At 50.6% G+C, this 12,705-nt stretch overlaps 2 protein-coding genes and 1 pseudogene across 4 annotated transcripts; all 3 read right to left on the reverse strand.

The window, feature by feature from the left end:
• Positions 1–477: 477 nt before the first annotated feature.
• Positions 478–3,683, reverse strand: MYL6 (myosin light chain 6). 2 transcript variants are annotated; one of them, XM_036251738.1, is made up of 7 exons: positions 3,576–3,683; positions 3,276–3,303; positions 2,309–2,452; positions 1,889–2,062; positions 1,718–1,795; positions 1,374–1,418; positions 478–671 (listed from the first exon to the last, which is right to left on the reverse strand). In XM_036251738.1, exons 1-6 carry the CDS (start codon positions 3,576–3,578, stop codon positions 1,390–1,392), a joined length of 456 nt encoding a protein of 151 aa, XP_036107631.1. In that variant the 5' UTR covers positions 3,579–3,683; the 3' UTR covers positions 478–671; positions 1,374–1,389. The 2 variants fall into 2 exon arrangements, with proteins under 2 accessions (XP_036107631.1, XP_036107630.1); XM_036251737.1 differs by lacking the exon at positions 1,374–1,418.
• Positions 3,684–3,939: 256 nt separating this feature from the next.
• On the reverse strand, positions 3,940–8,407 carry MYL6B (myosin light chain 6B). 2 transcript variants are annotated; one of them, XM_036251734.1, is made up of 8 exons: positions 8,343–8,407; positions 6,805–7,027; positions 6,033–6,060; positions 5,676–5,819; positions 5,273–5,446; positions 4,375–4,452; positions 4,178–4,215; positions 3,940–4,040 (listed from the first exon to the last, which is right to left on the reverse strand). In XM_036251734.1, the coding sequence occupies exons 2-7, from the start codon at positions 6,979–6,981 to the stop codon at positions 4,187–4,189; spliced, it is 630 nt and encodes a 209-aa protein (XP_036107627.1). In that variant the 5' UTR covers positions 6,982–7,027; positions 8,343–8,407; the 3' UTR covers positions 3,940–4,040; positions 4,178–4,186. The 2 variants fall into 2 exon arrangements, with proteins under 2 accessions (XP_036107627.1, XP_036107629.1); XM_036251736.1 differs by having other exon boundaries at positions 6,805–7,048; positions 8,343–8,388.
• LOC118624926 lies at positions 5,162–5,233 on the reverse strand (annotated as a pseudogene).
• Positions 8,408–12,705: the final 4,298 nt, after the last annotated feature.

The raw sequence follows: 12,705 nt of genomic DNA on the forward strand, positions 1-12,705 counted from the left end.
TAAAAATAGCTGTTTGAGGCTTGGAGGACATCCTTACAACCTGGAGATTTTGTATACTTATCCTTTCAGAAGTAGTGGTTTCATTTCTTCCCTTATTAGGGGGGGAGAAGGCAGGCATCTTACCTACTTGTTATTATTGGCCCCTAGCCCTGCTGGGATCTGGCAGTGCTAATATGGCCTGGCTTTAGCTCCAATAGTCCAGGCCTCCGCCACAAAAAGTCTGCAGTGCTTGGGAGGCTTAGGGAGGGCTAGGTGAGGACTCAGCTTGATGTGGGCTGGAACAAGGATGGCCAGCTCTGACCCTAGAGAGATTTATGGCTTTCCTCATCCCTCAAGGGATGGCCTTTATAGCATCAATGAATGGGGTCAATGAAGCAAAGATGATTCCTACAGGCCCTTCCCCAGCTTCCTCCAGCCCTGGTCCAATGACCCTGGACCTCCCCCCGCCCCCTGCGCAGGAAGGAAAGCAGAACTGCATTTAGGGCACAGAGGGCAAGTTTATTTGGTGAATGCTGACGGCAAACATCATCTAAGAGATACAAACTGGGAAAAACTGTGACAAGAGAACCTAGGAAGCCTTTGGGGCTAATAGACAGTCTCACACAGGGGAAGGCACAAGGCTCTGGGCACACTGGGATATCTTCAGCCATTCAGCACCATGCGGACAAGCTCTGTGGAAAGGAGAGAGAGTGTAAACCAGGGAGCAGGGCCAAGGGGAGGGGTCCACTGGGGGCCGAGAGACCATAAGACCACAAAGGTGGCATAAGAAGAGATGTGCCTGCAGCAACCAACCTTGGGGTCAGTTTGCAGTGGAGTCACCTTGAGTCTGACCAGTTCTCTTGGCCCCCAGTTCCCCTCCCACCAGCTGTTAGTTCCCCACCCCACCCTGAGCAGCAAGAACACAGCAGAGGCAGAAAAGTTCTTAACTACACCTATAGCTATTGTCAGCCATTGGCAGGAGAAGACAGAGTTTTGGGTTAGGGTACCTCCAAGCTGCCCAGCAGAAGGAAGGGGAAGAGACTGTTCAGCTACAGCAGAACAATGGGGCAGGCACCCACTCCCCTATGCCAACCGCTGGCGCTCCAGGGCCAAAGGATCACCCTAAAGCAGGATGGGGACAGGCTGGTGCAAGGTCCCAGATACCAGCACCTGGGGCCCTGTAAGTAAAATTTCAGAGCCCATTCTAGGAGAGAAGGAGGTACCACACCCCCAGGCTGTCTTCCTCTTTGAGGAGCCCCTCCCCTCCCCAGTCAGCTCCATGCAGAAACATGCCAGAAGTCAGATGGTAGTAGGGTAGGGCAGGGGCCAGAGAGCAAAGGAAGAAAAACACTGGGGAGGTCAACTAGAGAAGGGGAGGCTGGGAGGAGCCGTACCCGCCCCACGGGCCCGTCACCCCGACAGGATATGCCTCACAAATGCTGCAGGAAGGAAGAGACATTAATGGTGAAGACAAGACACACACATGGGGTGAAGGGGTCAGGCAGTGGGGACACAGACATTCCATTTATTTTACTTCCCATTCCTTCCCCACCCTTCACACCACATTGCCCCTTCCTCTTCTGTCATACACCCCTGACCTCCCACTTCTGGGCTGGGCTGGGCCCTGCCCCTTGCCTCCTGACACTTTTTGGAGCCCATGTCCAGGGACAGGGGAAGTTTGTACTTGACTAGCCCCATATGGCTGCTTCCTCCACAAGAGCCCTAATTTGTCCCTCACCTTCATAGTTGATACAACCATTGCTGTCCTCGTGCCCTGCCACCAGCATCTCCACTTCTTCCTCTGTCATCTTCTCACCTGCAGAGGCAAAGAAAAGGCATTTTGGGAACTGTGACAGGTGAAGTACTATCAGGTGGCACCTCAGCTCAAGAAGCAAGGGTGGAGCCTTACCCAGTGTGACGAGAACATGCCGGATCTCAGCACCCATGACAGTGCCGTTCCCTTCCTTGTCAAACACCCTAAGGCCTTCCACATAGTCCTCATAGGTGCCCTGGTCCTTGTTCTTAGCCACAGTCTGCAGCATGGGCAGGAAGTGCTCAAAGTCCAACACCTTCACATTCATCTCTGCCATAAAGGAGGCAGAAGAAAAGTCACATAAGTTCTCAGAACTGAGGGGACTACAAGGATCACAACCAAATAAACTTCCCGCTCAAAGCAGAACTCCATGGGATTTGCTAGTTCAGACAAGATCTGCTTGAGTTGCGGTCTATGAAGATAAAGGAAGCTCTTAGCTGAAGAAGATAAAGGAAGCTCTTAGCTGAAGAACTGTGGGCCCACTACCACACAGGATTTGTTCTTAAGGACCCTCACCATCACTCTTGGGGTTCCCCAGGACTTTGAGCACCTCGGCGTTGGTGGGGTTCTGGCCCAGGGCCCTCATCACGTCTCCACACTGGCTGTACAGGATCTTGCCATCCCCTGTTCGGTCAAACAGCTGGAAGGCCTCCTTGAACTCTGAGGATTCAGATAAACATCAGCACTGGGCACATGGAGGTTAACCCAAACCCTTATGGTGTCCGTTGCCCATTCAACTTTAATCATGCTGAGGAAACCAGATATTTATTTCACTGTACACCCAAGTCCACTAAGAGGGACCCAGTGTCCATACCTCCCAACTCGGATGTCCCACATAAAGACACAGACTTCCCTCCAGGCAGAGTAGTAACTGCCATTTACACACGCCCTCTGCCTGCAGCAAGCCTGCCCAGCCTCCTCACTATGCTACTCAGGGCAGGAATTTGCCGCCGCCCAGTTTGAGTCTTGTCCTTATAAGGAAGTGGGAGCAGCAGCCTGGGACTGGGGTCATCCCAGCCTGCCACTTCCCACCCTCCCGTTCAGCAAAAGTATCCTCAGCAAACTCCCTAGTTCCCATTTTTACAAAATACCAGGTCACTGCTCATTAGTCTTCACAATTCCAAGCTGGGGGAAGGGGAGAATTGTCACAGGAGAGAAGAGGCAGACAAAGCTGATTAAGGGGCAGAGGCGCACAGGCAGCTTCAGACACCCTCCCCAAGCCCCACACAGCAGGCAATAGTTGACCAAGTTGTTTCACACACCCACACCACCTAAAACTCACCCAGTGCTTGGGGCTCAGATCTAGAGTGGAAGGGGAGGGAGAAAGAAAGAGAAAAGAAAATGGAGGCGCCAGAAGAAGGGAGAGGGAATCCAGGAGGTACCCCCCTGGGGGTGAAGAGAATGACAGGTTGGAGTTAGGGGATAGGTTCTAGCGGGGGGTGTCTCCTCTAAGTGTGACCTCAGTAGGGGTCAAGTCACCTACCTGCGGTCTGGTCCTCGGTGAAGTCACACTGCTCAGAGAAGAGGGGAGCCGTCAACATCTTACCTCCAATCCCCCAAGCTTCTATCCCAGTCCCACAAACTAACCACAAACTCCTGTTCCATGCAGAGGGCTCGCTCGCTTCCCAGCAGGACAGGACCCCAGACTTTCCAACCCCATCTCTAATCTTCCAGGCCCTCAGATTCCCTTTGCCCCCTACCTCTGCCTTCTTCGCGCCCCTTATCCCCAGCTTCCCGTCACTCGCCCCAAATCCCGCTCATCCTCCCAGGCCCCGGGCCCCACCATCTTGACTGCTGAGCTCTGCGGGACCTTTTCCTGCAGTAATGGCTCCGGTTCCCGGCCCAACCCTTGTCTTAGTACGTCCCAGTGACGTCACCTTCAGCTGATCCAGCCAATAGGGTTCCTGGCGTGGCTTGTGCAGACGCTATTGCTATTGCCACACTAGCAATGAGATGGGCGGGCCCGCTGCTGTTCATTGCCCAGAGCCTTACCTGGGACCCAGAAACCGCACAAGGGGGCGGAGTGGGGAGGGGCGCAAGGAGTCCGCCTTGGAGCAGCGGGAAGATCAGAGGATAATGAATTGGGAGAGGAGAGCCCTCGCTACCCTCCTTCCCACCCACACCCCTCAGAAAAAAGCAACAGTAGGCCAAGGGAGGAACCGTCTCTTTATTTTGAAACAATAGGTGGCCTCCTAGCGGTAGGAGCGTGCTTCCGCCTGTAGAGGCCCAGTGTCCGACCCCACGGCATCTATGGAAAGAGATGAAAACTTGCCAAACCCCGGCGCTCACAGGCAGCAGAACAGGAAAACGCACTTCCCTGCCTTTCTACCCTGATGGAGGTACGGGAAGGAGACTAGTCTCTCAAGGCGAGGGTGAGGGCCCTACCTGTCGAGCTCACACGCTTAGAATGTGCTTCAGGAAGGCTGCAGAGACAGGAGGCAAGAGGCGGGGTGTCAGAAGCAGGCCCTTCGGCAGTGCATCTGACTTTAGTTAATCCAGGCCCCAGGGTGCCCACGCCCGCTTACCGGAAGCCTCCTGCCGCCCCTCCCTCCCCTGACACGTCTGCTCCTCTGCCTCCTCACCTTCATAGTTGATGCAGCCATTGCTGTCTTCATGTCCTGCCAGAACTGTCTCTACTTCCTCTTCAGTCATCTTCTCTCCTGAGCCCCAGACACAACGTTTTAGTCTTTGCCTTCCCAACCAGGTCACGCTATTCTGTGTGGTACCTCCTCTTTTCCCACCCTGGAGGTTTGCTCATTGCAACAGAACTCCAAAAGTATCCTCTCCTGCCCTGATCCGTTTGGCTCAGCGGTGAGAGCGTGGCCTGGGGACCAGAGAGTCCCGGGTTCGGTTCCCACTAGGGGCACCTACATCGGTTGCAGTTTGTCCCCACCCTGGTTGGGGTCGTGTGGGTGGCAACCACTCTATGTGTCTCTCACATCTATGTTTCTCTCTCCCTCCTGCTCTATCTGAAGATAAATGCAAAAAAATATATACCCTCCGGTGAGGATTAAAAAAAAGAACCCCCTCCTTGTAATGGTAACGCCTTGAATGTGTGTCTGCATCTTGCTTTCCATTTCACCTGCATTAGGACCAGGTGAAAGCTTGACTATGAAACTAAATTCCAGCGAGTTAAGAGAAAGTACCAGATCAAAGAGCACCAGCATGGCTTTCCAAAACAAAAACTCAGGTCTCCCACCTCTTCCCCTTTCCTTTGCCCTTTGGTAGGCATTTGTGTCCCCTCTCGCTTTAGCCTCTGCAGGAGGAAGCCCTTCATATTCTGCCCCCTTGCTCTGACCTTCTCAGTCTCCTGTCCCTGACCGACAGGACAGTAATCTCTCCCTGGCTCTACCTACTTGGCAACTTTCTTTTTGGTCCACCCCTCTTCTCTCCACCCCACAGATACTACACTTGATCTTAGCCAAAAGGCCGAGAAGCGACTGTCTCTCCACCCCACAGAATTTCTGGTCTATGCCTCACCCAGGGTGGTGAGGACATGTCTGAGCTCTGCTCCCATGACTTTGCCATTCCCTTCTTTGTCAAACACACGAAGCCCCTCCAGGTAGTCCTCATATGTGCCTTGGTCTCGGTTCTTGGACACTGCCTGGAGCATGGGTAGGAAAGTTTCAAAGTCCACACGCCGGGACTTCAGCTCTGAAGGTTTGAGAGGTGAGAAAGAGGTCACTGTGGTGTCACCTAGGCCCCAGCTCCAATCCCAACCATGAAGGCTATCATCCTGTTCAACATTCAGGTTGTTTTTCTGCCCTGGGTTTGACAGATTTTGAAGTCATGAGACCCACCCCAGAGTCCTATTTCACCTTACCAACATTCATCAGTTCTACCACCAAACTGAAAACCCCCATTGTTTCAGGGGTCCCCTCACCATCACTCTTGGGGTTCCCCAGAACCTTGAGCACCTCGGCGTTGGTGGGGTTCTGGCCCAGGGCCCTCATCACATCTCCACACTGGCTGTACAGGATCTTGCCATCCCCTACTCGGTCAAAGAGCTCAAAGGCCTCCTTGAATTCTGAAGTATAAGGAGGTATCAGTGTTGACTAGGGGTTCCCATCACCCCCAGACAATAAGGAAGTTCAGAAACTATGTTATGGGCAGAACAGGGGACACAGAGGACTAGTGTGGGAGATTTCATAGTCAGGACTGTAGTTAGGGGAATAGAAAGAGAATCTGACCAGGGGCTTGGGTCTGAACAGTGGGGCTCTGGGGACCAACTTCTCCTCACCCTCCAGCTGGTCCTTGTTAAACTGGATCTGTGGAAGAAAAGAGCAGGTGAGCAGGGATGACAGGACTCACTGAATCCTTCTGTAGCACTCCTCCCAACCAACTGCCAGCCACTTCTGGGGAGGGGCCCAAAGAGACCAGGCTGGGAGCCCAGCCACCTCAGTCCCATTCCCAGATCTGGACCTTGGGAGAATCCCAAAAGGAGGAATTATCAGGGGGGAGGGTTTCCTGGGAACAGGGCTAATCCCATGCCACCTGTTCCCCTCCCTCCACTACCCTGAGCCCTGCATCCCTCACATAACTGGGGGCTGAACAAAGGCTAAATTTACTCCTGCCCCCAGCTGTGATTGTCTAACAAGTCTGTCCTCTTCAGCCTTCCCTCCTGGGGTTCAGAGATGTGGCCTTTAGAGTTGAACAGTCAGCCAAGCACAGGCAGTAGCTCCCTCCCTTCACCTTGAAAATGTTCTGGGAACCCAGATGTTCCTCATCTCATAGTCCCTGCCTCCAGCAGGGGAATCAGTGAGAGAGAGAGAGTGTGTGTGTGTGTGTGTACATACACTCATGTGTTACAGGTTAGAGGAGAGAACAACAAAAATACTAGCAGAGTCATAAGCCTGGATGCTTCCAAGTGAGGGACCAAGAGGAACCCCCAATATCACCAATACCATTTCAGTGCTCACTGATTCCTACCTTGTAGATACCTAATTCCCTAGGCTGTATCCCACCCTTGTACCACCCCCTCCAAATTATTTCTCCATTTTCCAAGGACTCACCACCACTTTAGAGAGATCGATGGGGGGCTCCCAAGTTTTCTCAGGGGCTGAAGGGACAGCTGCTGCTGGCTCAGCCTTGGTCTTGGCTGGAGGTGCCCCTGCTGCTGGCTTGGCAGCAGGCTTGGAGATAGAGGGCCCTGCTGGTTTCTTCACAGGAACATCCTTCTTGGGAGGCATGATGTCCGGTGGCCAAAGGACAGTGTGCCGAAGGGGGCACCCATCTCTGTTTAAATAGCCAGGGAGTCTGGGATGTCAAGGGGCGGGAGCAGAGGCAGGGAGCCAGTTGGCGGTGGGGAGGGTGAGAAAGAGGAGAGATGTGCCGGCCTGCCCTTACTCCCCTGGCCTCCTATGGTTCAGGACTCCTGCCCCAAGGTCTCCCTTAGGTCTACCTGGCCCCAAAGTCTGGCCAGAACAATGGTACCTTTGGGGGCAAAAAAACAGTGACTGCCCAAAATGGGGGAATTGACTCCAGTGTGGACAGGATGATTGCTAGTGACACTGAGATAGGGGGTGAGGCAAAGAAGGGGATCCAGGCATTCCAGGCCCTCAACCCCTTGGCTCAGAGTAGCCCCTTCTTCTAGCAGCTTTAGACTCTTGAAGGCTCAGGGCAGGGAGGGGGCCTTGTGAACTGAAATAGTTAAAGTGGGGTCTGGGAGCAGTGAAAGGTGAAAAAAACAAGCATCCTCTCCACTCCCCTCTGACCATGGGTGAGGAGCAGGGTAGTTGACCCTACGGCCTAATAATCCCCAATACTTGTAGTCACCGTCCTCCTCCCTCCCAGCCCAGAACTGTAACTATGCACAATGTAGAGAAAGGATAGTAACAGAAAAAGGAGTGTGACCCCCCCACCCATTGTCTCCTGTGCCAGCCATGGGGTTGGGGGCAGGGGCCTTGATCACATTAACGTCCACCACCCATACTCCCAAGGAAGAAACCCTTTCCACAGGCCTTTGGTCATTCAAGTCAGACAAAGGTCGGGTGCCTGCTGAATCTGCAGGGATCCCTGGTGGCACCTGAGGGAAAGGGCAGGCTCTGAGAGACAAAGGGCCTACATTCTAAAATCTCTAATCCAAATGGATGTGGGAGGTCCTGTGGGCTCCAAGAGTGCTCATCACCCCCACCACCCCGCCCCCAACCAAAGGGATAATAAAAGCTTTGAGTTGGGTGCCAGTTTACAAACCTTACTGGGGGCATAGGAGAAGGATCCAAGTGGGGGGCATTAGGAAGAGGGGAGGGGCTGCTGGCTACTTTTGTTCTGGGGTGAAAGAAGAGGATTTAGGTAGCATGCTAAGGAAGACAGTAGTGATTCCTTTAGGCCCTGCGGTTGAGAGAGTAGATGCTGAGTCTCCCACTCGCAAAAACAAAACAAAACAAAACAAAACAAAAAAACGTCTGTATCTCATTACAGCAAATTGTCCCATTTTAGGAAAATCAGAATAATTTCTCACACACACACACACACACACACACACACACACACACACACACACACGACTTAAATAACAGGGGGGATCCCTTTCTAGCGTCACAAAACTCACCCTGTGGGATGGATCCAGGTAAGAGACGGGGGCTGGGCGCCCGACGGCCGCGGGCCCGGGAGGGTTAATTCCGGTCGCCTCGGAGCATGCCGGGAGTCGTAGTCCCCGCGCGCCAGGGGCTCACGGGAAACGCCGCTTTCTCGCTCGAAAAGGACGCTGGAGTGGTGACTTCCGGCCGTTGGCTGCGGTTTGTGACTCGGGTTCTTGCAGGTGCTATTCTTGTCCGGGGACTGAAAGGCAATGCACAATTTACAGTCCCCACTCCCGACCCAAAAACCGTGCGGGGCCTCTCAGGATATGCCCTTGCTTAGCCCTGAGTTCTCTGTTTAGTGTGGGTGGGGATATTTTCCTAGTGAGAGAACTCAGAACCAAGGGAACGGCTGCAGCTGCACCAGGCTGGTTGGAGGCCAGCTCGTAGGAAGCACTTACTGCCCTGGGGAGAGTGGTGCGATCTCTTTAGCTTCTGCTTATGGTTTGGTAGAGACTAAACAGAGGCCACTGAGTTGCTATCTGCCTTGGAACACTAACCCAGAAGTTTGTTTTAATATGTTCTTATTGATTGATTTTTTAGAGAGAGAGGAAGGGAGAGAGAGAGAGAAACATGGATGCGAAAGAGAAACAATGGGCTGCCTCCTGCACGCCCCCTACTGGGGATCCAGCCTGAAACCCTGGGCCTGTGCCCTGACTGAGAATGGAACTGGGACCTCTCAGTCCATGGGACCACGTTCAATCTACTGAGCCACACCAGCCCTGCAAATTTTAATGTTTCTGAAATGAGATGGTAGTTGAAGTAAATGTTAAAATTTGTAATTAAGCCCTGGCCGGTTTGGCTCAGCGGTTAGAGCGTCAGCCTGCAGTCCAGAGAGACCCGGGTTCGGTTCCCGCTAAGGGCATGTACCTTGGCTGCAGTTTGTCCCCGGTCCTGATTGGGTCGTGTGGGTGGCGGCCACTCGATGTGTCCCTTTCACATCGATGTTTCTCTCTCTTCCTCTCTCTCCTTCCCGCTCTATCTGAGTGAAGAATGGAAAAGTCCTCGGGTGAGGATTAAAAAAAAAAAAAAAATTGTAATTAAGCCTGTCACCTGCTCCAGTCTCACCCAGTCGAAGTTTCCCCATACTTCAACCACATATGCGCCAGACACTCTGTTCAGACCTCAGGAATCTCCTTGGAACTGAGGACTAGCTTCTCCAACCCTTTGCTCTGAGATACCCCTCTGCCCAGCCTTGAACAACTCATTCTCCTAGACCTAGACATTTATCAAAGGTCTCCTCTGTGCTGGGAGAGAGCCAACACCGCCAAGCCCATGTTCGCTCACTGGATCAGTAAATTTCCTGGCAAGCATCTCCTAGAGGCTGGGGCTGCCTGGTCATGCAACCAGAGGATGGAGGTCAGGAAGGTTGAGGCATCAGTTAACTTTATGGGCAGTAAATGGTGTTTGTTAGTTGGAGAAAGCTTCTCAGAAGACTAGTAATAGGCTGTATAACAAAGATTTTGAGTAGTTAGCAACCATTCCTGGAGGCCTCCACAAAGTAGGTACAGTGGGTACAGAACCAGAGAGTCCTGTGTTCGGTTTCCACGAGGGACACGTGCCAAAAAAAAAAAAAAAAAAAAAATCAGTTCCAGACTCTACCGTGAAGTAGGATTCTTTATTTACTGTGCATTCTTCCCTCACCACTTCCCGCTTTGACTCCTGCGGCAGCCGCGCAAGTCAAAGTGCGAAGTGGCAAGAGACAAATGTACTGTGTGAGGGGCTAAATTATCTCAGAGAAGCAGCATAGGGGATGCTAAAGAGTATGGCCTCAGACCAGCCTGCTTAGGTTTGAATCCAGGTTCTGTCATGTATTTAGTGGCAATGTCTAACAAGTTTTGTTATCTGTGCCTCATTTCCCCCATCTGTGAAATCAGGTCAATAGTATCTACCTCATAGGGCTGTAGGGTAGATTAGATGTGTTAATATTGTGAAACAGAATGGGCCTGGCACAGAGTAAGTGGTATATAAATATTTGTTAAATAGATTTTCTTTCATCTTCCCAACATATGAGCTAGCTGGCATTTTCTCCATTTTACATCCATGGAGGATCGCTAGTCATGAAGAGATGGAGAGCAAGAAGGAATACATTTCTCATAAGTATTTAATTATAAGATTGTTTGAGGAAGGGCCACATCACAGATGCCTTTTTGTTTCTTTCATTATTTCTACAGAAGTTGATTTAGAAGATATGGTTTGTCTGACTTTTTAAAAATATTATTTTATTTATTGATTTTAAATAGAGAGGAAGGAAGAGGGAGATAGAGATAGAAACATCAATGAGAGAGAACATCTATCAGCCTCCTCCTGCATGCCCCACACTGGGGACCCAGTCCACAACCCAGGCATGTGTCCTGACCAGGAACTGAACTGGCAACCTCCTGGTGGATGGGTCAACATTCAACAACTGAGCCACACCAGCCAGACTAGTTTGTCTGATTTTCTTTCCTCCTCTTCCTTTCCTCAATCTATAGCCCTTTTTGGGTACTTTGCCAAGGAGAAGCAGTCATGGCATCATCTGACTTTCTAGCATTTTTGTCTTTTTTATAGAGAAGTAGTACAAGAAGAGACAAAACCCAGCCAGTGTGGCTCAGTAGATTGAGTGTCATCCCATGGACTGAGAGGTCCCAGTTCAATTCCCAGTCAGGACACATGCCCAGGTTGCAGGCTTGATTCCCAGTGGGAGATGTGCAGGAGGCAGCCAATCAATGCTTCTCTCTCACATCGATGTTTCTATTTCTTTCTCCCTTCCTCTCTCTCTAAAAAAAACACATAAAAATATTTTTTTTTTTAAAAAGGAAGAAGAGATTAAAACACTTGGCAAATCCAGGTTGGAGGACTAGCCTTCATTTTCTGTACTATCCTTGTCTTATGCAAACTGAACTGAACATGGTTTTAACTGGCATAGGTGATTTATACATCTTGTATGTGGATTTTCTATAATAAATGCCTATTTTCTTTTTCTTCTCTACCTAGCATGTGACTTGTATGTTCTTAGGGATTGCATATTTATTCTACTATTAGTCTCAAAATAAAATAATTGGGAAGGGGATATCTTTAAAAAAAAAAAAGAAAGAAAGAAAGAAAGAAACATATGTTAAAAACCCAACAGAACAATTTTTGGAATTACACAGTACTATAGATTTTCAGTAGCTTGAATAATTGTGGATTCACCCAACTTCACTAGCCCTTTAAACACTAACTAATGTGTTAATGTGGATAATAGTTTAGATAAAGGGAACATTATTTCCTAAGTAAATAGGAGTTTGTTAAGAAAGATGTCCACAGTCTTCTGGTACTTTGGCCAAAAAGTAGTACTGGTGGTAACCTATAACAGGAAAAAGAGGGAGACTAATGACAATGTTCCATGATATACGGGTAGTTTATAGAGTCCTTTCCAAGTCCCTTTTTAAAAAAAATCCTCACCCGAGGATATTTTTCCAAACATCTTCAGATAGAGTTGGGGAGAGGGGGTGGAGACAGACAGACAGACATCGATGTGAGAGAGACAGATTAATTGGTTGCTTCTCGCACAATCCCAACCAGGGTCGGGGACAAACTGAAACCAAGGCACATGCCCTTGGCCTGACTCTTTGGTCTGCAAGCTGACATTCTAACTGCTGAGCCAAACCAGCCAGAGCCCAAGTCCCATTTTTCTTTCTCCTTTATTGATTTTAGAAAGAGAGGAAGTGAGAGGGAGAGAGAGATAGAAACATTGATGAGAGAGAACATCTATTGGCCGCCTCCTGGAGGCTCCCCACTGGGGATTTGGCCCACAACCAGGGCATGTGTCCTGATCGGGAATCAAACCTGTGACTTCTTTTTTTTTTTTTAACCCTTTTTATTTTTTTTTGATATTTTTGTTCAGATAGAGTGGGAAAGAGAGAGAGAGAGAAACATCGACGTGAAAGGGACACATCGAGTGGCTGCCACCCTCACAACCCAACCAGGGCCAGGGACAAACTGCAACCAAGGTACATGCCCTCAGTGGGAACCGAACCCGGGTCTCTCTGGACCGCAGGCCGACACTCTAACCGCTGAGCCAAACCGGCCAGGGCAAACCTGTGACTTCTTGATGCATGGGTCAACGCTCAACCACTGAGCCACACCAGCTGGACCCAAGTCCAATTTTTTTTTATCCTCACCCAAGGACATTTTTCCATTTTTTTGTTCAGATAGAGTGGGAGGAAGAGAAAGAGAGAGAGAAACATCGACATGAAAGGGACACATCAAGTGGTTGCCACCCGCACAACCCAACCAGGGCCAGGGACAAACTGCAACCGAGGTACGTGCCCTTAGCGGAAACTGAACCCGGGCCTCTCTGGACCGCAGGCT

This window comes from Molossus molossus, unplaced genomic scaffold (assembly GCF_014108415.1).
Source record: "Molossus molossus isolate mMolMol1 unplaced genomic scaffold, mMolMol1.p scaffold_m16_p_10, whole genome shotgun sequence".
NCBI lineage: Eukaryota > Metazoa > Chordata > Mammalia > Chiroptera > Molossidae > Molossus > Molossus molossus.

What these genes read in the sequence shown, in the direction of transcription:
- MYL6 (XM_036251737.1), bottom strand. An exon ending in CACCGAGGACCAGACCGCAG is followed by an intron (nt 2,453 to 3,275) that starts GTAGGTGACTTG and finishes CTGAATCCTCAG; the next exon opens with AGTTCAAGGAGGCCTTCCAG. An exon ending in GCATGTTCTCGTCACACTGG is followed by an intron (nt 1,796 to 1,888) that starts GTAAGGCTCCAC and finishes TTGCCTCTGCAG; the next exon opens with GTGAGAAGATGACAGAGGAA.
- MYL6B (XM_036251734.1), bottom strand. Translation starts at nt 6,981, where the DNA reads ATGCCTCCCAAGAAGGATGTTCCTGTGAAGAAACCAGCAGGGCCCTCT. An exon ending in TAACAAGGACCAGCTGGAGG is followed by an intron (nt 5,820 to 6,032) that starts GTGAGGAGAAGT and finishes CTTATACTTCAG; the next exon opens with AATTCAAGGAGGCCTTTGAG. An exon ending in TGGCTGCATCAACTATGAAG is followed by an intron (nt 4,216 to 4,374) that starts GTGAGGAGGCAG and finishes CTGTCTCTGCAG; the next exon opens with CCTTCCTGAAGCACATTCTA.